The 26,210-nt window shown below is 36.7% G+C and overlaps 1 protein-coding gene across 4 annotated transcripts in view; it reads left to right on the top strand.

Annotated features, from left to right (window-relative positions):
• The window catches only part of NRG3 (neuregulin 3), a 1,067,441-nt gene that overhangs the window by 932,153 nt on the left and 109,078 nt on the right, over positions 1-26,210 (top strand). For 2 of the 4 annotated variants that reach the window (XM_036883956.2, XM_057505850.1), the window contains exon 4: positions 6,504-6,527. In XM_036883956.2, coding sequence (XP_036739851.2) covers positions 6,504-6,527 — 24 coding nt within the window. Of the gene's footprint in view, positions 1-6,500; positions 6,528-26,210 lie in introns of all 4 variants that reach the window. The other 2 variants (XM_036883955.2, XM_036883952.2) reach the window with 1 other exon arrangement.

Below are 26,210 nucleotides of genomic sequence, written 5' to 3'. Positions count from 1 at the left end.
CCTTTCTTTTGTTTATTTCTTTTTGTCGAGTAGATGTCCTCTCATTTTATGGTAATCCTTAACTCTGTTAACCATCATCTTTTCTGTATTGTCTTCACTGATATGAAAGTAGATGGAAATTGAAGAGTTAGACTTTTGAAAGTGTCACACAACAGCTAGTTCAAAGATTGCTTAAATGGTTTGAAATCTTTAAGGAGAAAATCCTTAATAGCATATATAATACTAGTTTCATTATCATGAAAATGGTAATATTTTTTCCTGATAATTGACTACTTGTTCAAGGGAGTCTTCCATCACATACAAAAATCATGTGACAAAAGATGTACATATATTGGGCCATTACAGATAGTAATCTGGTAATTTTTGAACTCCAGAATTATAGACTCATGTAATTAAATGTACTCTGACTTGGGAGAATTTTCTAGAAACTTTTGTAGATACTGTTCTATTCAGTATCAAGATTTGCCACCAGAGGTGTCAAGTTCTTGGAATCCTCAAAAACTGAACTGACAGAAAGCAGGCTGGCTATGCTCTGAAGGAATCCAAATATCACACGCAGTTGGCAAAGGGGCTGGCCCAGATGGCATCTAATTCATTAAATAAATATTTATTGAGCATTTACAAAATGTCAGACTCTATGGTAGGCTGGAGTGATAAATCAGTGAGCAAAAGAAACAATTACACTTCAGTCCTATGATTTAAGATATTTTTCCACCCTCAGAATCTAGGAATCTATAAATGTGACCTTTAGTTCTTCACAGGAGCATATTTTCTTCAGCTGTTAAATGGGGATCAGTAGCACTACTTCTCAGGTAATTTTTTTTAATCATATGAAATAATGTGTATAGAAATGCCCAGAGAAAACATGAGAAGCTGAGAAAAGTATAAGAAGGTACTGGAGAAATTATTGTGAGCAATAGCCTCTGCATTCAGCTGTACACATTTACTATCATTAACTACATAACCAAACAAGCAGAGTATTATTTTTGAATTAAGAATTCTATACAATGACAATTCTTATTTAATTCCTCAATCAATAATTAGAAACATGAAATCAGAGTTCAATCTAATGCTCCAAGATGGTTTCACTGGAAAATGCTACCTGCTATTTAGACAAGAATCACCTTTTAGGAGCAGCCTAAGCAAATGGCCACTCATAAACCTACGTTGTAATCCTGTTGTAATATTTCATTTTATGGAGCAGTGTGTTCATGATGCATTTGCACTGCCCAGACACGTAGGACAGTCTCCACAACTGCCTGCTTCTCCTCTTTTGATATGAATAAACATTCTTATTTAGAGGAAGAAAAGATAATGTGAAACAGAGGTGTTTCTATTCAACAGGAATCAGCAATAGAGCTTTTGAGAAGAAAAATAAAGAGGCCATGTTTCATAACAAGGCCCACAGAAAAGAAAATGCATCTCTGTGCTTTTCTGGAAAAGTGGTTTTGCTTCTTTGTGATTGATGACCTGTCTGGCATGAGGCTGGCCATAGCAATAATGCCAGGGCTTACTCTCAACCGTAGAAAATGTTGTCAGTTCTGATATGAATTGAGAGGGGAATTGGATTATGGAGCTGATATGGTCACAGAATGTCCTCTGATTTAGGCACATGGTACAGGGTGATTTTGTGTAAAAATGACTTTAACTTCATTTTACACATACAGAGGAAAGACTAGAAAACACTGGACAAAAAATTAACAGGAATTACATTTAGGAGGTAGTAAGAGAGGTGTTAATTTATTTTTATTAATGTATTTTTTTTTACTTTCCAAATTTTATTCATGAACATGTATAAATTGTAAAATCAAATATATATGTACTGATAAAAATAAAACTATATATTTAATGAGATAGCATAATTTATGAAGGGAACATTGAGTTTAGAATCTAACCTATATTCATACTTTAAGTCTTGCATGAAGTAACTAGAAAAAGGATAGCATGATAATAACCTTGTTTTTTTTAGGACAACAGTGCTTAGAAAGCAACGACTTGTCTGCATCACCTTACCTGTGTGCTCGCATCTTTACCAGCTCACCTTCTCTCCCTTTGTAGGACCTATGGCCTGCGGATTCAGTTGTGGCTGCTACCCTGTACCCAGTTGCCACATTCTCTTGACTGCCTCATGTCATTTCTTCCTAATGACACAGTTATTCTGTTTTGGTACCTTATGGTGAACCCTATTCCCCCATCCTTTGACCCCATAACTTTATTGAAACATACATAGTCTGAGGATCTCATGTGTTGCTTCCAGACTGAAACTTCCCTTAGCAATCACAGCCAGGTCTACCCTCAGCCCTTGCTGTCCTCCTAATCAGAAGCCTTAGAGTCTCTCCCAGGCTTTTCTACTTTACCTGACTTGTTGTAATTAACTGGACATGCATACCAATGACTCAATATATGACATCTCATAACCCTCTCCATGATCTTACCTGGGAGCAAGCAGAATACACAGACTCATTGTAGAAGCATGAGGCAATTATGTCTTTACAGCGATTTCAGAAACTACTAGAGAATGATAAGTTCAGGTAATAGGGGTCAGCAAACGTTCAGGACCCAGCTTATCATCTTCATAAATCCAATTTTGTCTTCTCTGTTGGGATGGGCTATCTCTTTCTAAAGTGCCACCAGTCAAAAGGCATTTGACAAGAATCTGTGGGTGGAATCCACAGAGTGACAGATTTCAGGTCTGTGGTTAAGATAAACCATTATAACTGGCATGTTTTACAGCCCAGTGGCTGGTTTACTCCCCACTGATACAGTACATGTTTCCCAGAGTGAGTACCATAGATCACTCATCCCACGGGATGCTCCGTGGTATATTAGGTGTTTACATCTAGTTGGAAACACTGCCTAGTGAACCACTACCAGGAGAGTCTTGGCATGCATATTATGAAGGTTTTTAGGCATTGTTGCAGTGGAGAAACCTGTTGAACTTTAAGCCAGTGTTCTAACTTTTTTAAACACTTTCAGCTCAAATCTTATCTCACCCTAAGATTGGAATCAAGCCAAGGATTCTTTCACTTGCTCTTCCGCATCCTGCTCACACTGAGGAAGCTGTTGGTAGCCTGCGTGTGTCTGTCAGCATATAAAAAAGAGACTTTGAATTGTTCACACAGAGGAACCAGGGACTCCTTGAAACCATGTGAGCCTTGAATTTCCAGGAGTTCTGACTGCATGAAGAACTAGGTTTATCTCCCCAGTCACCTACCTAGACCGTACATTTTTTTTTCTTTTGGTACCATTAATCTACAATTACATGAGCAACATTATGGTTACTAGACTCCCCCCCATTATCAAGTCCCCACCACATACCCCATTACAGTCACTGTCCATCAGCATAGTAAGATGCTATAGAATCACTACTTGTCTTCTTTGTGTTGAACAGCCCTCCCTGTGTCCCCCCCCTGCATTATGTCTGCTAATTGTAATGCCCCTTTTCCCCCCTTATACCTCCCTTCCCACCCATCCTCCCCAGTACCCTTCCCTTTGGTAACTGTTAGCCCTTTCTTGGGTTCTGTGAGCTAGACCTTACATCTTAAGAATATTCCAGGTCTACAGCAGGGCTGCTGGCACTTGTTAACTATATGTTGCCGATTTTCAAATTATTTGGCTCACCATTTGGCACCTATTCAGACACAACACTATATATCACCTGCCGTACATACAAGCAGATAACTTCAGTTAGGTCAGCCTTGTGAAGAAACCTCCCTAGTAATAAGCAGTGGAGAAATATTAATGATTGGCCACTTTGGTTCCTTGAAAAGAGGGAAACCCCCCCACCATGTTTATGTTCTGTACTTTATTTAAAAACTAAGGATGAGCAAGTAAATAGTGGTGCTTCTACAGTGCCTGAGGATATGTGAAAACTTTTTTTTTCTCTAAAGTGGATTGAATAGCTCCTCCCTGAGCATCTCATTACCTCAGTAATTTTGTAAAAATTAACTTTTCTTCATAGGGAGGGCATATGTAAACTCATGGCTGAGAGGCAAGGTGCTTCTGCAAAACTGTATTCCCACCACTTACCAGCAGTGTAATTATGGATAGTTTGTTTACTTCTCTGTGCCTCTGTTCCTTATCTGTAACAATGAGGATAATGACAACCTTGTAAGTTTCTGAAAGGTGATGCTTAAGAGCAGTTCCTAACTAACACATAGTAAGAGCTCAGTAAATGTCAGCCACTATTAATATCAAAAGGTGTGAATATTCTAAAATAACTGCAAAGTTTACTTATAAAAGTTAATCAAGCTGTTAAAAAGCTAGAAATGATACATTCTAATACATGTCTTAGGGGAAATCAAACTGTGTTAAGCTTAAGCTATGTGCCTCCTCTTCCACCCCAGGATCTTGGCATTTGTTACTTGGCAGTTCTTGCTACATGGTTTGTTGAGTGAATGAATAAATGAATGAATGATTGATTATTTCCCACCACATGCCCCTTGCTGTTTCATGCACGCCTAAATATCCCTAGAAAGGTTGTTTGCTTTAAGAAAAGAGCTAGTGAAGGGTTGAGAAATATTGCAGTTTATTTACTGAGTATGACTCAATTGACAAAATTAATTGCTTTTCTGTCATGTTCTTCATGGGTTTTCATTGATCCTTTTGTATGAAACAAACCCTGTCAGTATCTTTAGACCTGCAATAATGATCACTGTGTTTAGCATTTTAATAAAGGAATGGAAATATATGTGTGAGCACATGAGAGAGATTTAGGTAATCTAGCTTGTTATGGGTATGTTTCAGTAGTGTCAGTTTTCACAAATGTCATTATAAAAATTAATAAATAATTTCCCTATTAAAATCCAAGAATATAAACTGCACATTGCTTGACAGTATTTCTGAGAATTACAACTAGTAATTAGATGTAACTTTTCTGTTATGTTAAGGAGAGACAGATTTCCTTTTCCTTAAGAAATCTACTTACTCCTTTCAGTGTTTAGTTTTCAAATTCTGATTTCTCTTCTATTGATCATGAATTCATTGTGGTTTAAAGTATTCAGATAGCCCTCAAATTTATCAACTGTGCCACTTACTACAATTTCCAGACTCACAAAGCCTGATTCTCCATGTTGTCTATCACATAAAGAGGTGAAGCAGCCAGACTTGAGAGAAAAATAGGGAGTAGCCATTGATTATACTTGCCAGCAAAACAGACAACAGCCAGACATTTCTGAGCCATCTTAGCTGCACTAGAAAGTTCTTGTTCAACCACGCAGGGGCTAATGGCTTGCTAATTACAGGCAAATTCATAGAGACAGAATGTAGACTAGAGTGTATCAGGGGCTGGAGGGAGGGAAAAATGGGAAATTAAGTGCTTAGTGGGTAGTTTCTTTTTGGGGTGATAGAAAACTCTTGGAAATATAGTGGTGATAGTTGCTCAACTCTGTGAATGTAATTATTGCCAATGAAAATGGTTAAAATGACAAATTTTATTTATTTTATATATTTATACATAAATTTTATATTATCTATAACCCAATACAATTAAAAAATGAATCACTTACAAATAAGAAAAGCACTGAAATAGTCAAGATAAATAAATCCATATTTTCTAAGAAGAAAAGCTTCTTTGCTAAATAGGGAGTTCATAAAAGGAAGCCTAGTAATTAGTCTTAAAAAAAATACAGTTGTAGCAACACCTTTTTTGGTCATTTATTCTCATTTAAGAAACATATAACTACCACAGAAACCATCATTAAATAATGCAATGAATTTTAAAACTGAATGATTAAAAGAAAGCACCCTTTAAAAAAATGAACCTCTAAGTTTGAATGCCTGGGCTTAGCCAGGCTTAGTTTAAGACTTTTCTTGATCGCAGACATTCAGCTCTCCACATGCACACAGAGCAGACATGAACCCATCTGCCATTACAATTTTGACAGGAAGTGCTGGCAAGTTTAATCGTCATAGCACCAAAGGTTAGATAGACAGGATTTGTGCTCTGACCTGTCTCATGTAAGGCAAATGTAAGATTTCTAGTCTCACTGGAGCACAGCTTTCACACTTAACATATAAAGGAAAAAAATCCAGCATCATTTCTTTTGCACGAAGGTGAAGAGAACCTGGTTAAGGTCTGTCATGCAGAAGTTCTTTAATTACATATTATTATCATAGAGGTTCAAGTAAGTTTATATTGAACAGGTAATTATTCTACCTAAGACATCATGAGTTCTGAAAATAACTTTGGTCCTGGATATTCTTTGCATGTACAGTGTTTTTTTTCTCTTTGGTTAAATTTATACTTAGCGTAACTGGTAATTTATGCAACATTATGTCAAGTAAGGGCCCAGGCTATTGGAAAATACCAATTAGTGTTAAGAGCACCTCTAATTGTTGGCAATCTGTAAATTATCTTTCTTAAGCAAACATGGTGGTTAAAACGGAGACACTTTTTCTTTTTTATTTGAAAGATCAGTCTTAGAAGCATCGATTCTGTTGTGGAAGTTTTTCTAATCTTTTTTTCTGTTTCCCTTTCTTACATGCTGACTTCGGTGTAGCAGACCACTTGGGAATTGAATTCATGGGTAAGACTAAACAATTTGCTGCTCGAATATCTGAGAAACGCTAAGTTTGATAATGAATATAGTGTTCTCCTTCCCCACCTGATTATATTCAAAATGTCTCATCAGATGCTATTAGTAGAAAAAATGTTTTTCTCGATTTTTCACTAAGTAAAGGCTCAAAATGAAAGACTTAACTACCTACTGGGAAGGCAATTTAATGTTAAATGCAGCTCTGTCATCATACAGAAGTGGGATTTGGCTCCTGGCTTTGATTGTTTGCTCTAATTCTCAATTATCTATAAAACAGGGGTAATAATAGTTCTATTTTACTGCACTTATAAATTGTTAGCATAAGGTCTACAAGGTGGCATCTTCAATAAATGATAGAAAGTGACAGTGATGGTTTAAAAATATCAGTTTTTGTTATTTTCTGCCCTAATTCCTTTTCCTTTTGCATGATGAATGCTTTGGATACATTTTGGTATCAATCTTAATTTGGAGTATGGGCCATGTAAACATTTCCATTTACAAAACTAAAATACTTTCTTTGAAAGTATCTGCGGTGAGTGGCATGGTTTTTTTTTTCTTGCTTTTTATATATTTTTATTAAAAAAAATTTTTTTTTATTAGTTTTATTTTGGTATCATTAATCTACAATTACATGAAGGACATTATGTTTACTAGGCTCCCTCCTTCACCAAGTCCCCCCCACATACCCGTTCACAGTCACTGTCCATCAACATAGTAAAATGCTATAAAACCACTACTTGTCTTCTCTGTGTTGCACAGCCCTCCCCGTGCGCCCCCCTCACTATACATGTTAATCATAATGCCCCCTTTCTTTTTTCCCTCCCTTATCTCTCCCTTCCCACCTGTCATCCCCAGTCCCTTTCCCTTTGGTAACTGTTGGTCCATTCTGGGTTATGTGCTTCTGCTGCTTTTTTGTTCCTTCAGTTTTCTTTTGTTCTTATACTCCACATATGAGCGAAATCATTTGGTACTTGTCTTTCTCCACCTGGCTTATTTCACTGAGCATAATACCCTCTAGCTCCATCCATGTTGTTGCAAATGGTAGGATCTGTTTTTTTCTTATAGCTGAGTAATATTCCACTGTGTATATGTACCACTTCTTCTTTATCCATTCATCTACTGATGGACATTTAGGTTGCTTCCATATCTTGGCTATTGTAAATAGTGCAGCGATAAACATCGGGGTGCATCTGTCTTTTTCAAACTGGAGTGCTGCATTCTTGGGGTAAATTTCTAGAAGTGGAATTCCTGGGTCAAATGGTGTTTCTATTTTGAGCATTTTGAGGAACCTCCATACTGCTTTCCACAATGGTTGAACTAATTTACATTCCCACCAGCAGTGTAGGAGGGTTCCCCTTTCTCCACAAACTCACCAACATGTGTTGTTGTTTGTCTTTTGGATGGCAGCCATCCTTACTGGTGTGAGATGATATCTCATTGTGGTTTTAATTTGCATTTCTCTGATAATTAGCGATGTGGAGCATCTTTTCATGTGTCTGTTGGCCATCTGTATTTCTTCTTTAGAGAACTGTCTATTCAGCTCCTCTGCCCATTTTTTAATTGGATTATTTGCTTTTTGTTTGTTGAGGTGTGTGAGCTCTTTATATATTTTGGATGTCAAACCTTTATGGGATCTGTCATTTTCAAATATATTCTCCCATACTGTAGGATACCTTTTTGTTCTATTGATGGTGTCCTTTGCTGTACAGAAGCTTTTCAGCTTGATATAGTCCCATTTGTTCATTTTGGCGTTTGTTTCCCTTGCCCGGGGAGATATGTTCAAGAAGAGGTCACTCATGTTTATGTCTAAGAGGTTTTTGCCTGTGTTTTTTTCTAAGAGTTTTATGGTTTCATGACTTACATTCAAGTCTTTGATCCATTTCAAATTTACTTTTGTGTATGGGGTTAGACAGTGATCCAGTTTCATTCTCTTACATGTAGCTGTCCAGTTTTGCCAGCGCCATCTGTTGAAGAGACTGTCATTTCCCCATTGTATGTCCATGGCCCCTTTATCGAATTTTAGTTGACCATATATGTTTGGGTTAATGTTTGGAGTCTCTATGCTGTTCCGCTGGTCTGTGGCTCTGTTCTTGTGCCAGTACCAAATTGTCTTGATTACTGTGGCTTTGTAGTAGAGCTTGAAGTTGGGGAGCGAGATCCCCCCAACTTTATTCTTCCTTCTCAGGATTGCTTTAGCTATTTGGGGTCTTTGGTGTTTCCATATGAATTTTTGAACTATTTGTTCCAGTTCATTGAAGAATGCTGTTGGTAGTTTGATAGGGATTGCATTGAATCTGTATATTGCTTTGGGCAGGATGGCCATTTTGACAATATTAATTCTTCCTAGCCAGGAGCATGAGATGAGTTTCCATTTGTTAGTGACCTCTTTAATTTCTCTTAAGAGAGTCTTATAGTTTTCAGGGTATAGGTCTTTCACTTCCTTGGTTAGGTTTATTCCTAGGTATTTTATTCTTTTTGATGTGAGTGGCATGTTTTTAAAGCATGTGAATGCCTTCCACAGTAAGTATTTTCTATATTCATAGATAATTGCATTAAGAATGAAACATACTTTTCTGAGTCAATGTTAATAAGAAAAATGAAAAAAAACCAAAAAGCATTCCTTTGGGTTGGCATGCATCATGATGCTAAACTGGAAAGATATTCAAAAGTAAAAACTACTGAAATTGAGAAGACCTGATCTTGAATCTAAATTCATAATTCTCTGCTTGTTTGGCTCTTGTTGAACTTCAAATTTTTTCTCATATATGATATGGACATGAATACTTGCTTCATACATGAATATGTCTATTGTGATAAAATTTATAAATTTACTTGTGTTCATTTATCCATTCACCCATTCTTTCAGCAAATATTTGCAAGTTCTCACTATAAGTAAAGAAAAAAGGCAAAATGCTAGAGACAAAATAGTAAGTGAAAATGGACAAAAATACCTGGCTCAATGGAGCTTACAGTTTAGTAAGCTTATAGATCATCTAGTAATAAAACTAATAAATATGAAATTGTTAGTTTCTTAAGTTCCAGGCGAGATGACATTAGCATGGGCTACTGTGATAGTAAAAGATGTGGAGGAGAATGGATAGATATTTAGGATGTAGATAGCAACAAGTATTTGAGAGTAATTGATTATAAAGGTTAGAAAAGGGAGAGTATCAAGGATGAATACAGAGTTTATAGTTTGTGTCTTTAGTTAAAATATAGGCCCACTTACTGAAAAAAATACTGGAAGAGGAACAGATTTATGGGAGATGTTTATTAGGTTATTTTTTGGAAATGTTGAGTTCTGGGTGCTTTTGATATATTTAAGAGAATATGTCGAGTTGGTAGGTGTATTGCTGGCAGTTTTAAGGCTAATTAGAGATTAGTGTTTGCATATTTATACTAGAATTGATCTTCCTTCTTGTGTGATATTATTCATTAGTGCTCTATTAATTAGAAAAAGCAGACAGCTCAATTCCTGTAGGTTTAGGGTTTTGTTAGATGTGAGGGAAAATTGTAAGGGCAATGACATTCAGAATAACAGTCAAATGAAGCTTCATGGAATGTAAGATAAACATGGAAGAACGTGAAGAAAGGAAGGCTATTTGATGAATCAATGACTTGTCATCTTGGGAGTACTTGCACAGGCCATTGGCATGGAGAGAAGGATATAGTCATATAGGCCAGGAATTACAGAAAATTGTGACCATGGTCATGCAGTAGCATATAAATTGGTTGTTCAGAAGGACATGTGGTTTGTACTTTCCTCATTTACTGATGGTGGCAGGGATTCACAGCATGGAGGTCGAGCATCAACAGTCACCTTTAGGATTGTGGGTAGTGGGAATAGTGGATAGAGAAATTTGCCCCACTGAACTCAGGTGATTGCAGGCTTTGAGAACTGAGGCTCCAGAAGTTATATAGTAGAATGACTACTGATACAGAAAACACCTCATGGCCGGTTGGGGTGGGGGGTGGGGGGTTGAGGTAGCCACAGAAGTGGTTTGGCCATGGTTATAGTAAATGGAAATTGCTGCACCAATGTTAATTATTACTACAAAAAATAAATGGACCTGTCAGTATCCTACTGGGCTTTCCCTGAGGACCTCCAGTGACACTGACACTGGTACCTTAGAGGAAACAATTTGCTATGGAACCAAGGTATGTGTTAAGAGGTCTGCATTAAAACATTTGCAATAATTTAGTTACTGATAAGTGAAAAATAAGCAGTTATTATGTAGTTCATTTATATGAATCTCAAGACTAAGGTTGCAGTGAGTCTTGCAAAAATTGGTGTAAATCATAGCTATAAAGTTTTACAGGGAATGAGTCTGCAGTGTGTGCATATTTGACTCCAGAGATGCAGATTGCCTTGGAGGGAAGGGGTTGGACAACAAGTCAGACTTCAAGTATGTATATAGACAATGGAAACTAATGCTAGATTAGAATGGTGAATAGGTTAGTGAATAAACTGTTTTCACTGACCTCACTAATTCTAATTCACCTCCACAGTTTGCTTTAATTGAATAGGTAAATTCTGTTTGTTGCTTTGGGAATAAATATTTTCAGATTTAACCTGTGTTTTTAGAATCCATATGGGTAAAATTCCTTCCATTGAAGGTGCTATTATCCCAGTAATATGGCACCTCAAGGTATAAATTCAGGTGGGAAGCAGAAATGTAGGCATGGTCTTTGGAAACTTAATCATGTCAGTATGTGGGTATGCCTAAAGTGACTGGCACCAGATCTGTTTTAATGAGTTCTAGAATACCTTTTTTTCTCAACTTTCACCATTCTCACTGTGGGCAGTGTCAACTTATCTTTCCTTGAGGTGGCACATGGGTCACAGGTGATGATTTGAAGCACACGTGCCTTGTCCCAAGTGTTTGTATTTCTAGTGACCAAGTCTATTTGTACCCTTATTGATCAGATTCAAAACCTGAATACTTCATACAGTTTAACAAATTCCTACTTATAGCAGGGAACTCCAAATCAAATGCTTCAAGAGCCCTATTATTATTTAATCAGCATATATTTATCACCTTGCTATATGCCAAACCTATAAGATATTGAAAATGGTGATATGTAATCCACATCCTTTAATTCCCAAGAGCTCTGAAACTGAAAAAGAGTGAAAGCTACATATAATTGAGGAGATAAAATAAGTGGTATTAAAATGACTTGGCAAAATACAATGAAAGAAAAAAATGAATAAAAGAATAAAGCAACTAAGTGGGCTCGGGTAGTTTAAAGACAGCTTCCTAGGGGAGGACACATTTAAGCTGTGTACCAGCTGTAGTGGATGAACTGTACTGGTGGTGCCATAGTCCAAACTTACACTAACCCCACATTACCTTTACATTAGGGTGAACCATGCCATTGCAGTCCCTGTCTGGGTCTATAAGCTCTCTAGTTTCCCTATTTTAGGACTGGAAAGAGGATATCAACTTTAGTAAAAACACTTAACTGAAAAGCTGTTTTGAGTTGATTTATTAATTTTCAGGAATAATTATGCTATCAACTAAGCCATGCCAAACCTAATGTCCATAAAACCATCAGCATTCAAAAGGATTTTTCCTTAATTATACCCATGAATTTTCTTACTGATGCTTTTGGGATTGGTACGATGGAAATCTCAACAAATCCTGCTCTGGAATATACTATCAGTCAAAAAGTAAAGTTAACTGGTATAATTAGGGCAGGAGTTTGAAGGTGCCTGAAAACACAAAATTGTATTTGTGAAAAAATTTAATATCAGAGTTTATATTAAACCAGTAGTCAAACATATTTCTTGAATTCATGATTCCACTCATTCATGTAAGCATGAGGGAAAATTGAGATTTTTAGAGTCAGATGTTCGAACTTTCCCTCAAGAAGTGAATAGATGAGGAGATGGAATAGACAAACTTCTTTGTAAACACAAGTATTCAATGGGAAATCCAACCAATCATCTGGATGAGACAGACGGCCAAATGGCATGTCAGATTAGCCAAGTTTGGAAGGCACATTGATCATGAAGAGGGATTTCTCATCTGAGAAATATCTGGCTACTGTGTCAGGTGCTCAATCATGGAACATATCTCATTATAGCTAGTTGAGCTATTTGTTATGCAGCTATTTCTTTTGACAATGCCCTGATGCATTTGATGCTCTAGGCATCAAAGATGTTTGTATAAAAGGAGGTGCAATGCCATTTGCAAGCATATTAGTATGGGAGATCTTTCATGCAAATTTCTTTGATTCTCAAATGGAAAAATAAAATAAATTGTCAGCTCAATGTCTTGTTTGTGATTTGACATTGTTTAAGATAGTACAATACGTTTATACAAAGTGCGATTGAGTAAACTCTAGTATATTTTTTAACTCGAAAGATTTATGGGACTTGGGAAACATCAGATTCTTAACTAAAATCTGAAGAATTTATTCTAAAATATTCTCTGTACTTGGAAGTTTAAAAGAAGAAGAAAAGAAATACTGAGTTTTCCATAAGGAAAGGCCTAGAAATGTGTTGCATTCAAACTCCATGATCTCAAATATGTGGTTAGGTTCAGAATTGATAGTTATTGTTTAAAACTCTACTATATATTATTTCTTCATCTTCTCATGTAAAAAAAATTGTTCTACAATATTATAGTAATCACTGAAGATAAATCTCCTGAGATGTGACCAGTTTCTAATTCTGTCTGGGTAATATGAGCTGGGAATATTTTCCTTAAAGCTACCTTGCTTATAATTAATGAGTTGGAATTGTAAAGGAATGCAGGAAACACCCTAGAGCGAGAGCCACCCAGCTTCCATAGAAAATACTCGAGGCTAACATCCCTGACCCCTGCCCTAAGCTAGATAACTAGGAGTGGGCAACCCTAAGGTGGACGAAACTCGTGATAAGACGTTAAGGAATGCTTGTGCAAAGGTCAGGCAAGCGGCGGGTCCCCGTTTCAACTTTATTGATTAAAGTATGGGATGTGTTTTAAATTCATTGGTTGTGGTAATGTGTGGGCTTTGGTGCAACGGCTGTGAAAATCCTATATAATCTATACCTAAAGTTGCTTGGGGGTCGACAGCTCGGACTCGACCTGCGTGTCAGGGGAGGTGCTGTCGGCCCCAGCTAGCTGGCTGAATAAAGACTTTGCTTGGATTTACATCTCCGTGCCTGTGTGGTTTGTTCTCTGGAGAAGCCCCGGAGTCCCGATCCCTAAAAGAATGTGTTCCTTTAAATCTCTCTCACATGTCAGTCAAATGAATTCATGGTGTATGCCCTAATTTGTGAACTGGCATTAGAGATATAGAAGTAAAGATCCTCTTTCTCTAGGCTAAAATTTCTGAATTATTTATTTGGAACAAAAATATTTAATTTATCTGAATATATCATGTTTTCTTATGAAATAAAATAAGAATTTATAGATTAATGTGTCTATATATGTTTGTAGAGGGGATGTGATGGAAAATACTGTTTAATTTTTTATATGCCCTTTGTCATATTAAATACATGAGATATCGGACATGTCAGAGAAATATGTTAACATTATTTAGTGCTTGACATGTACCACAAAGTTTACATTATCACAACTGAACTCTCAAAAAAAATGCATACAGTGGGATATATATATATATATCCTTACATTATAAATGACAAAACTGAGGTCTATTTAGCTGAAATATCTCATCCAAAGATCAAGGAAATGGCAAATACAGGATTTGATCCTAAGTCTCTTCCTCAGGAGCTCTTGAGTTCTGCTGGTGATTGACTGCTGGGCATGTCACACAATAAGGGAATCGTGATTACTCAAAGAGGCACTCTGGCCATATTTCAAGTGGCAGTGCAGTTTGGTATCTAATCCTAAGGTTTAAAAGTAATGTTTTCCAAGTACCATGAGACCATAAGAATCTTCAGTGGTAACACATTATCCAAGCCACGAGAAAATAAATAATGAAACAGATTTGGGTTTACAGCTTTATATTCAGAATTATAATTGCTAATATATAAAATAATTGGCTCACATTGGCTGGCCATTGCCATCTCTCATGTAGGATAATCTACATGAAGTCATATTGTATCTGTAGGTTTCTTGATAATTACAGACTATGTTGAATGACTAGCTGGGTGACCCCTTATTGTTGAAAGCCACTGGGGTATGAATGCATTGCACATCCATTTCTTCTGTTAGTAGACATTTGCCTAACAGAAGAGTGAGTTGAAATATCTCTCTAATGACTTACCAAGATTCTGCTTAAGAAACACTTACACAATCCTCTACCTTATTTTTTCTCTTCGGCAATACAACCACTCCTTCTCTCTTTAAAAAATGGTTTTTTTAAACAGGTCTCAGAACAAGTATTAATAATTCAGCTTCCTTAATCATAAGGCCCTCTGTGTCTTTTTTTTTTTAATGAAGAGATATCTTGATTTCGTTTGGTTTTCCCAAGTTTCCCTAGCCACACATGTAAGGATAATATTTTGGCTTAATTATATAAATATGACTAATGTATTATTAGGCATTAGCATATATGGTGCCTCCAGCAGCTAGAAGTAGAAATCTCTAAACAAAGTCATGACCACTAAGTCAAATCAATTAATTTTGACAGAATTTTCCAGTGAGATTAAAAGCTTTCAGTGATCTTCTTTAAGTAATGACTACAACCAAAAGATACACTGGAAAATATGCAGATATATTAGTTATGCTTTCTACAAAGGAGAAAATGGACATTTCTGTAAATACATTTGTAGACTAGATTCTAAAATCCATAAATAAAGTTTTTTTGGTAGACACTAGGAAAAGTATTTGTTGTGAACTATTTGAAAATGTAGTGTAGTTCTCTGAAAGCTGGCATAGGACCACTACATTTAATATTACGATATTTTTTACAAAGCTGCTAAATGACTGGTGTAACTCCAGGGCGGAAATGTGTTTCCACCCCTAGGCAAATAACCTTTGAAGCTGAAATCAGTCAAAGGAAAAAATAAAGTGGGAGAAAGCTGTTTATTGCCTACAAGCAGTCATCTACTGCTGCTTGCCTGTGTCTCTCATGACCCAGCTGCAAAAAAAACCCACCAAACCTCTCCTGTCCAGTTGTGCATTTTCTCTCTGCCCACCCTGTAATAACCTAGTGATACGCAGAGAGACAACTTCTCTTCACTCTTTGGAAACACCTGTTGATGTGGAGATGCACTAAGGCCAGGTGAGAGATTCTGGAAATACTACAGTTTGATCCACAACTAGACTTGGAGTTTCTGTGTAGGTTGTGAATATATAAACTTTAGCAAAACCTTGGCAAGATTCTCATGAACTTCTTTTGTAATATGGTGAAGCATAGATAGTATCAATTTAGTGGTAAGTAGATTTGGGGCATAAAACACTATATGAAAGATCAAGATCAGCAATAATTGGAGCTTCTAGTTGCTTTTAGGGCAAAATTTTTATTAATGGCATAGATAAACCCATAGCTTAAACACTCAAAAAATTACTGAACGTTTTATAAAGGGTGATTGCTATGTTTTAGAGAAAATTAAGATCTAACAGGCAAGACTGGATTTTTGAATTGCCAAAATAGACTCAAAAGAATTTGAGACCTTAACCAGTATCAAGTTGATTACATACGTATGACAATTACCTAAAATGTACATAAGTTGCTAATAGGTCCCAAAGATCTTCAATGTGCTGGAAAGAAAAAAAAGGAGAAAAAAGAACAACAGAGAAGTTTAGATCATCTTTGGAAGGTAATTTCCAAAGACGTGAAAAACACAAATGGATGTTTATATCCACTTCAAGAGCCAGGATGAATCTGGAGTAGGAGAGAGAAAAAAGGTGGCTAACGGAGGGAACATCTGAAGATGAAGCCCAGTGAAGATGATGCTGGTTCTTCTCAATAAGCAGAGTCTGCTTTGTGGGCTCATAATGGCACAGCCAGTCACCATGTGTGGAGCCCCTTTGGGAGGTCAGGCCCTGTGCCAGGCCAGAGCAACATAACACAAGTAAGACAGACTCTGAAGAAGTTCACAGTTCAGTTCGTGTGTGTGACAGACTTGTAAACCAGTCATTACAGTTCAGTGCAGAAAGGAGTTTATTGAAGAGTTTTTGTTTTGTTTTTTACTTTTTTTTTTTCCACAAAAGGCAAGATGAGCATTCCCAGACAGCTCTGGGATATCATGTGTATTTCATATTCATACGTAAATAGGATTTAGACTCACAAATATTTGGGAAATACTAGGTTCTGCACCTCTGCTGCATGATTTTGTAAAGCTTTCCACTTCTGTCTGTTCATACATGTTGGAGAGAAGGCTATAGTACGCAATGTTTTCTGAATAATTCTTCCAGGGAAGCATGCTTCATAGAGCTAGGGCCTTAGAGTCTGTACTCTGGTGAATCCTGGCAGCAAGGATCTCATTAGATCATTATGATCTCATTAGAACAATTGGGAACATATTTACATAGAAGAATAAAAAATTGGAAACTTCCTACAGTTGGGAGATTGCAGAAGGAAATATGAGGGGAAGGAACAAGGAAGAACACAGGTAAGTAAGAGGTGGAATTGCACAGGAGTTGTAGGAAATATCGAGGAGGCCCCGGGGGTAACTGGAGAAAGCAATACACATGAAAGGGAGTGTGGAAGGTGGTGTGGTTGGCCTCTTAGGTCAGAGCAGATTATGATGACTTTATATGCCCTTGGAGAGAAGTATAATTTTATTTTGCAAAAGAAAGCCTTCAGCAGTTTCAAGCAGGGGAGTGATCAGATTTCCTTTAAATAGTTTATTCTGTCAGTAACTGTGTGTAGAGGTTGCCTGAAGGCATTGTGTGCAAAATCCCAGCTAATGGGCCAACCTCAGGTTTTACTTCCAAATATTCACCAAGTGCTCGCTCTTTGAACAATGCTGGGGGCATTAGAAGATGAATTTCCATTTAGTCTATGTCAGTCACAGAGAACAAGGCAAGGACAGAGCACCTGGGGAAGAAGTAAGATGAGGAGCAATGAGCAGCAGCTCAGGCACAGTGGACCTTGAACTGGCTTTGAGGGAAGGGTGGGATTTCTGTGGGCAGAGGAGAAAACATCCTAATGAAGATGTTAGCATGCACAGGACCAGGATGAGGCAACATGTTTGGAAATACTAGTCCTTATAAGCAACAGCAATTTGCATTGTAATTTAAATTACATATAACTTTTTATTTAAAATGCATGAAACTCTCTAGTGGATTAGAATTGAATACAGACAGCATACATTGCCATGCCAAGTCTTCCATGATCTGGCACTGCCTATCTCCCTGACTTCACTTGCTACCACTCTTCTCCCAGCTTACTGTTTCCAACAAATAAGCCTTTTCCTTGTTCCTTTGTCTACCTCAGGGCCTTTGCACTAGCTGTTCTCTCAGTACTAGCTTTTCTACTCAGCTGCACACTCTTGGTTCCTTCTCCTCATAAAGGTTTCCATTCAAATACGTTTCCTAGGAGACTTTCCCTAGCTACCCTCTTTCATGCATTTCCTATCTCATTCATATCAGCCTCTTTTGTTTTTTCCATAACCTTTATTTCTCTCTAACCATTTGGTTACATTTTATTATCAATCTGCATACAAGAAAATAAGTTCTGTGAGAACAGAACTTACCCGTTGTTGCCTATGTGGTCCAATGCTTAGCATAATTATAAGAGCTCAATAAATACTTGCTGAATTAATGATTTTAAAATGAATTTAAATGGTGTATGGTTTTCTTAATTCTTAATTTGACTAAATGATTAAAAGGAAAAAGTATAAGCAAAATATCAAAGAAACCTGAAGCCATCTAGTCCTTGGTAACTCTCATTCACCAATATTCTTTCTGGAGATTTCCCATTTAAGCCGTGAGTGGCACAGTAGTTTGCTTCCCAAAGGTATAGCTTCCAGCTCATGCAGGGGTTCTGTGCAGCCCTAGAAGTGGGCAAGTCATCCTGGAGGATCCCCATTGACCAGGTATCTTTGTATAGTTAGCTTAGGAATTGGATGTCCTCACTTACAGGTCTATGTTTTCTTAGTGTCATTGTTGCAGTTTGAAATACTGTGAATAATGGAGTAACCTAGGTGAGCAGAATAACATTAATCCAAGAGCTCTCAACTTTAGCTTTCATCATAGGCATTGTACAACTAGTTACAAACACAAATTCCTGTTATCCCTAGATATCTGATTAGGTAGTTATGAGATGGATCAGGTTCCTAGCTTTTAACATGATTCTAATATAGGAGGTCTCTGCCTCAATGGGAAGAAACTGAGAGAAAGGGACAGAAAGACTTGGTTTAATTCTGGCTCTACCATTTTTAGATGTATGTCTTAAGGCAAGGGATTTATCCTCTCTAATCCTGGAATTCCCAATCTCTGTATGAAGGATGATGGCATTACCAATCTCATAGGGCTGTTGTGCAGATCGAACTACATAAAGCATATAAAATGCTTAGCACACACCCTGGCACTTCTTATGTGCTGATCAAAATAAGCTGTTATAAGTACTGTTCCTCCTGAGAGCAGCATCACTGACGGAGATTTATGACCCATATGCTGTCTGAGGTTTCCCTTTGGGTTGTCTACGTCACTCTCATTCTTCTGGAAGAAGGAAATTAAAGATTAATGTTCTTTCTCTTTACTATGTGCTAATTTTCACACCTTAGAAAATAGGGGCCTGTAGAGTTATCTTGTAGATGGGAGCCATTTTCCACGGCATTCTAGGGAATGTCAGCTAAGTTTTCAGGATCAGCTCTCTAAAAAGAGTAGTGTCTGTGCAGACCGCTTTTCAGAATTTCGTTCTAAGGAAAGGTCTTTATATTGCCAAGCTGGTTATACAGGCTGGCTGTATTCCCTTTATTGGTATTTCCAACAAGGTCAGACTCAGGTGAAAGAAGTCAAGTAAACTTTGCTCATCCAGTAAAGTCACCTTTCGGTTGTCACATCCTCTCTTCTCAGAAGAATTTCATTCACTTTATTTCCTTGGATGAATCTTGAAGCAGAAGACTATACTGTGTTGAAGCATATTGAATATTGGCTTATTTCGCTGATAAAACTTGCAAGCACTTATGAGAAATGGAGGGAAGAGAATTAACATTCACTGATCATTAGATGACTTATAGGCATGGTAGCTAATTTCACATGGGTTATCTTATTTTGCCTATCAAAGTTATCAGGTGTTTTAAATAACCTGAATGGGTAGGTTGTTGGCCTGGGAAAAATTTTAGAATCATGTGGATACCAGATTTGAGGAGCTACTTGGCATGTATTCAAGGAAGCTGTCCATGTTTGGACTAGTGCATCAGTGAGGCTGCCACTGATAAGAAAGAAAGACATAAGGAAGCAGGACAAAGAAAGTCACTTTGAAAAAGTTTAGCAAGCTAACTTTTTTTCTCATTGCACACATGAAGAAACAAAGTCAATGGAAGTAAAAGTAATGTGTTCAACTGATAAATAGTAAAGATGCATTATATCCACATCAAATGTCCCCAAAGCAACTAAATTCTGTTCACTACCTCTCTGTACTGGGCTTCAAACATATTGAGTAAGTGACATACATATACTCAACTAGGGCCTCAGCTGTAGAAGATGCATTATGGGTAGTTTTGCCATATTTAGCAAAAATAACTTCAGGGCTCCCCACTCAAGTTTTGAATTTCAGATACAAACAAATAATTGTTTATTATAGGTATGTTTGATGAATTGCATGAGGGCATATCCATAAAAAAATTTGTTACTTACATATGTTGAGTATTTTATCTGGCAACCTAGCTTTGGGGCAAAGAACACAATGAGTAATGGCCCCCTAACTGACCCATTTCTATTACAAATTTCACTCCCACAAAGGCTGAATTAAAGTTGATATGAGGAGTTCAGAAATATAAGCAGAATTAATGGGAGACATGAGAAAAAGGGATTGGAGTAGGAGTGTTCCCAGTGGTAAGCCTGCCTGTTACATGATGAGAATTAGGCAAAAATAATACTAAGCTGTTCCCAAGTTATCTCTCGACAGCTAAGGATGTGAACATGGCAAATGCAGCCTGTAAACTCATTGGTTCTGGGCATGACGGGTCCTGCTGTCAGAGCAATTGAAGTATTTTAAAGCCAAGTTTTTATTGTGAATAAAATAGCTTAACACCTCAAGTATGGATGCTTCAGAAAACAAATGGTAGCATGCTAACTTAGTTAATCAGCTTTGAAGAAAGAAGTATCATTTAGCTTACTAAAAGATGCAGTTCAAGGCGATATTAATGAAGTAATAACAGCTGTGTCATTATCTGTTCACCACCCATTCATTTCCCCATTATATCCAGGCTGCTAACTTCAGTCACAAACATGTTTTTATGAGACTATGGGACTTTTTTTTCCTACAGAAAATAAATCTATTTTCTGGGGTTCTACTGTGGAATAATAGTAGTGGTTCAATTATTCCACTTTCCTATAGCTGTGCAAAAGAGATGCTATGGGGTTCAAGCAGTGTGATAGAGAGAACATGTATATATCTGAAGGGAGGCAGTTATCCATTGAATCTTGACTTTATCTTCTATCTGCTGTGAAACATGGGCTATTTATCTGTCTATCTATCTATCTATCTATCTATCATCTATCTATCTATCTATATATCTACTTATCTCTCTATCCTTTATCTAGCAACCTATTTACCTATCATCTATCTATCCATCCATGTATGTGTAGATTAATCTCTCTCTCTCAAGATTAATATAAAGATTGGCGATATAATACACCATTTATTGGCATATATCAGGCACGCAGATCCCTAACATGTTGTGCTATGTTTTCTCAGTTTGTTTGCTGATCTGTGTGTCTGTGCGTGTGAGTGTGCTCTTGTAAATCCTCAAGGATAAAGGGTGCACCGGCTGTGTGCTGTGGCCGTCTCTCTAGGACTTTCTCAAAGCCTGCCCCCCTGCAGTTCCTTGGTTGCAGTTCCTGGGGAGCATTTGCTGTGGAGCTAGAGTTGAGAGGGGGCAGATGTGGACCTCCATCTCCTCTAAGGCCTACAGGGAATCAAACCTTCTGCCTGTCAACAGCCCAGGAAAATGACTCATCTACATAGGCAGAACAGGTGTGTGTGTAGGGAAATTATTTCCAGTGCCATGGAAACCCCTTTGTCTAAGGAAATCTTACCTTATTCCCTGCTTCTTTTGTCAGATTGCAGTCATCATGGTTGCAAAATACCACAGCATTTAGGCCCAACTCCACTCACCATTTCCCTAACCTCATCTTCTCTCCTCATGCCATTCTCAGCCACTCAAAATCACATTTGCCTCTTTGAACACACATAGTCAATCTTTCTGCTTTCTCTGCATGTGATTCCTTTCTTTGTGCTGTGGGACTAAGGCCCACCACTCTTCCCTAACACACCCTCACAGGTGTACCTACATCCCCGTGTATCCATGTGTACAGTCTTCTACTGGAATGTTAGTAGACTTGGTGTCACTGTGCTTTATGCTGCTTTTCCCCCCAAATATTATGAGACCCATGAAGACCAAATATCCCATTACAGCATCAGCTCCAAGTCTGAATTCCCAGAGCCTTTGGCTGGTCTACCATATTTGTAGATATTCCATATGCTACAAAGCTCTATGTCACACATCGTTCTATGTTGCTTTCTCAGTCCCTCTGAGGTGGATAACTCTTACTAGCAACAAAGTAGGACCCTGGTCAAAGCTCAAGATTAAATCATGAATCAGATCAACTGTCAATGTCTGGCTCTATGTGGGTAGACAAATGTGGGTCAATGAGACTGCATCAGTCACGTATAAAATGGGGTATTGATACATATCTCATCAGAATGTAATTAGAATAAAACAGATGATGTATTTGGAAGAAAACAGGTATGCCCTTTCCCTAAAGTCATGTTTATTTTTATAATTTTATGATGCTCCAGAATATAGAAGACATAAAGTTAAAAACTAGTTGGCTGTTAGGTTGATTTATTTGGAATGTGTTAAGGAGAAAACATGTTTTCTTTTCTTATTCAAAAACAAACCCTTGGAAATTACATAGCTATAAAAAGGAAATTTTTGTTTCTGATCACTAGCAAGCATTATATATTTAAAAGTATGGCTTGCGGCCATTGTCCAGTCAAACTCTTAATCTATGAACAAATGACATATTGTTATTATTAATCATACATTTTGAAGAGTCCTCAGAGGTTGGATGGCTGAACCTGTCCTTTTTAACTGATTAGTTCTTTATATTGAATGGAAACTTGGAACCCTGTACAGCACAAAGCTGTAAAGTCATAGATTTCTGGGATTTCATCATTGTTTTTTTAATTACTGGTGTTGTGGCTTTGGGTACATTAATGTTCCTAGGCCTCAGTTTTCTTGCATGTAAGACAGGGATTAAAATAGTTCTTATTACAAGAATTTTTAAAAAGTGTAACTATGTATGGTGACAGATATTAACAAGACTTTTTGGTGCAATCATTTTGCAATATATGCAAATATTGAATCATGCTGTACATTTGAAACTCATGCAATGTTATATGTCAATTATACCTTGATTTAAAAAAAAAGGAGTAATGATAGTATATATTCCAACAACTTTTTAAATTGTTAATAGATTCTCCTGTCAACTCTAACCTATTTTTTCACCTGATGTCCCATGTCAGGCCTTCAGACAATTATCACGGCCTATCCGTAAGTCTTACCTCCTTAGTAATACGTGCTATGGTATTATTTCAACTCTTTCTTTCCTGTGCACTTTTTCTGGAAAAACTATGTTCTATCAGTATCTCTTCAGAAGTATATTCCTATGTTGCAAGGTATTTTGAAATGTATGTGAGATAATGCATATCATACACTTAGGGTAGCCCATGTACAGTAAATGCTCCAAATATATGAATTTATCTTCTCTTTCATCTTTGCACACTGTTATTTTACTAATTCCATTTATAATGTCATTTTTTTATTTTGTCTCCATTAAGGGGGCATTTCCACAAGCATTTTGCTATAGTTTTTTGGATTTTTTTGTTTCTTGCTTCCCCTAGCCACTTTCCTAAATATATATACATATTTTACATGGTGGCAATGATAGTGGGCAATCCTGTCTTTTTTTATGTCGTACATTGTTTTATTGATATTAAAAGTTTGAATTTATCTTGCAATTTGTTTGGCTTTATATTTATATAATATATAAACATAATGAGTTTATGCTGAGTTTTATATATGTACCATTTAAAAATTCCCTTAAAATTTAAAAGAAAGGCATTTGTGTCATAAAGCAGTAGTTGTCTAACATAATCTATAGTCAACAAAAATATATTTGGGTCACTTTTAGGGAACTAGTCCAGGGTTGTCTTTGAACAGCGTCTAATTATATAATATATTTACAACATTTTCGTTTGAAATGTTAAGACTTTACATTTACTTCTGTCATTTGTCATCTTTGTTTTGACCCATTTTTCTATCCCATAGGTAGAAAATGTGTATTTTTTTGTATATGAATTGTATCTTATAATAACTGGAACTCTTTCAGTCATCTGCTTTTTAGATACACATGCTGACATGTAGGGCATACTGAGACAGGCATGGATGTTTCTTAATGTGTATTGTTAGCTGTAAAAATGGAATTATAATCTCTGAACTACAGTTATAGATTTCAAAATCATCTTTCTTGGGCTTGATCTTAGGATAGGAAAATATCTTAGACTTGGTAAAGTTAGTCTTCTGTCTAAGAAGAATCATCTTTTGCCCATAATTTTTTCTGAAGTATATATTTTACTACTGAGAAATCACTGAGTTTTCAAATAGGATTTTGACATTCCAGTAGCTGAACCATGAGCATTAAAGGAACTACCCTAGAAAAAGCTGGCGTTTTCTCTAAGGGCTCCAGTGTGTCTCCCCTGGACTAGTGTGATAACGGGGCAGGGAGAGATTGTATTCTCACACTCAATATCCTAGGAGCTCTGACTGCTGTCAAATTACCATTATTGAAAGAGCAATGGGATATGGATAATATTCATTAAATATAGTATGAACCCATTGCAATCTCTGCCATTTTATAAAGCTACTTCTGCTTGTAAAACTTCCACTTATGTAAAATGAGACAGAAGTGATTAACACTAAATATGAATTGTAGAATTTGTCAAATTTCCAAAAAAAACTGTAAACAAAATATGTAAGCCAATTGCAATATGATCCCTGTAATATCCAGACTTTGAAGAAATAAAGAATTATAGAACACCATTTGAGGAAATTTTACTGGGTGTCACTTGGAAGTGAATCCCCCTTTTAAACTTTGAAAATGGTTAATATCTGGTTCAGTTTGAGATTCTGTCACACACAAATGCTAACTCATATGTATGAACATCTATTATTGAAAGTACCGTAAAAGCATTTCTATCCTCCTGCATTTTTCTATCAAAGATATTTTTTCATGAAATAAAGATGATTTCATTTCCTTGGTTTAACATTGTTTCATAAAAGAGTGGTTTACTTTTTTTCTCCTATCATCTGTCTGCTTTTCATATGCCCTCAATTTCCATACTCATGTATTTATTTATTTATTTTTAAATGCCTTTCTTTCTTTTCTTGGATCTCAACTCTTACCAGCTACACTTTTCATATATATGAGTTGGAAAATCCTTTCATGGGAAGGGGGATGTATTTTTGGCAATTCTTAACCTTTTTTTAAAGTTCAAATTGGATCAATATGTTTTGAAGTATTTTTCAATAAATGAAAACCTTTTTAAATACATCATTTTATCTTTTCTAACCGACCTTCTGAATAGAAGTAATAATGAGACCAACACACTCAGGGGCTTTGAGATTTAGTATTGTCAGTGCAATTGATTTATTTCAGGTCTTTCCATGAAAAGTTATAAGATGATAGCATATCTTGAGTCAAGGGATCTTTAAGACATTTCAGTCTGGAGTCCAGATTCCTACACTTATTATGAACTGATGACGCCCAATGATGCTAAAAATCTTGCCTATGTTTACTCCAGTAGAGAGAGGCAAAGCTGGGGATCAACAGCAAGCATGTATTGGCTTCCTGCTACTAAAAGCAATCTTATAATTCCATCCTTAGTGCTTTTATCTTTCCATGGCAGCCAACTCTGATTTCCCATTCTTTTAAACCAGTGTTATTTACATCTACATAACTAGAGAGTTGTATTCCTTCTTCGATGAGATTCTGTACAATAAACCTTGAGATTTGATAACACCTCTGTAAAACCATTCTTATGAACAAAAATGCTTTATCACAGAAGCAGTTCCTACCCTTTAGAAAGGCCTTGGAAAAATGTGTCATGAGCTCATTGTTTTGATCTGGCTGAAGATGTGGTGTTAGCAAGAGTCAGTTATTCCTGCTCACAGTTGCTGATACTGGACTGCTGTTTTCATGGAGGGTCTGTAAGCTCATACTATTATGCTGAATCCATCTGTTAATCCCCCATGCCCAGCTCAAAGATGAAGGTACAGCAGGTTCTTATTCAATGTTGTTGGAAGACTGTATTTCTATGAGTAACCTTTAATGCTAGACATACCCTAACATTGTCTCCTACTACACTGGAAGTGTTATTCTACTCTTAATTGGATGGTATTTAAAATTCCTTCATGTTGAAAACCAAACTAAACCAAACAAAATGTACAGTTGAAAGAGTTTACAGCAGATTAGAGAGAACTTGGCTCTGAATTAAGTGTTCCAATCCCTGCTGTATAGAGCAAATTGTTAGAATCGGCAT

The sequence above is a fragment of the Manis pentadactyla genome, chromosome 8 (assembly GCF_030020395.1).
Source record: "Manis pentadactyla isolate mManPen7 chromosome 8, mManPen7.hap1, whole genome shotgun sequence".
NCBI lineage: Eukaryota > Metazoa > Chordata > Mammalia > Pholidota > Manidae > Manis > Manis pentadactyla.
Note: the sequence above shows the minus strand (reverse complement) of the source record. Positions and strands in the feature narration are given on the sequence as shown.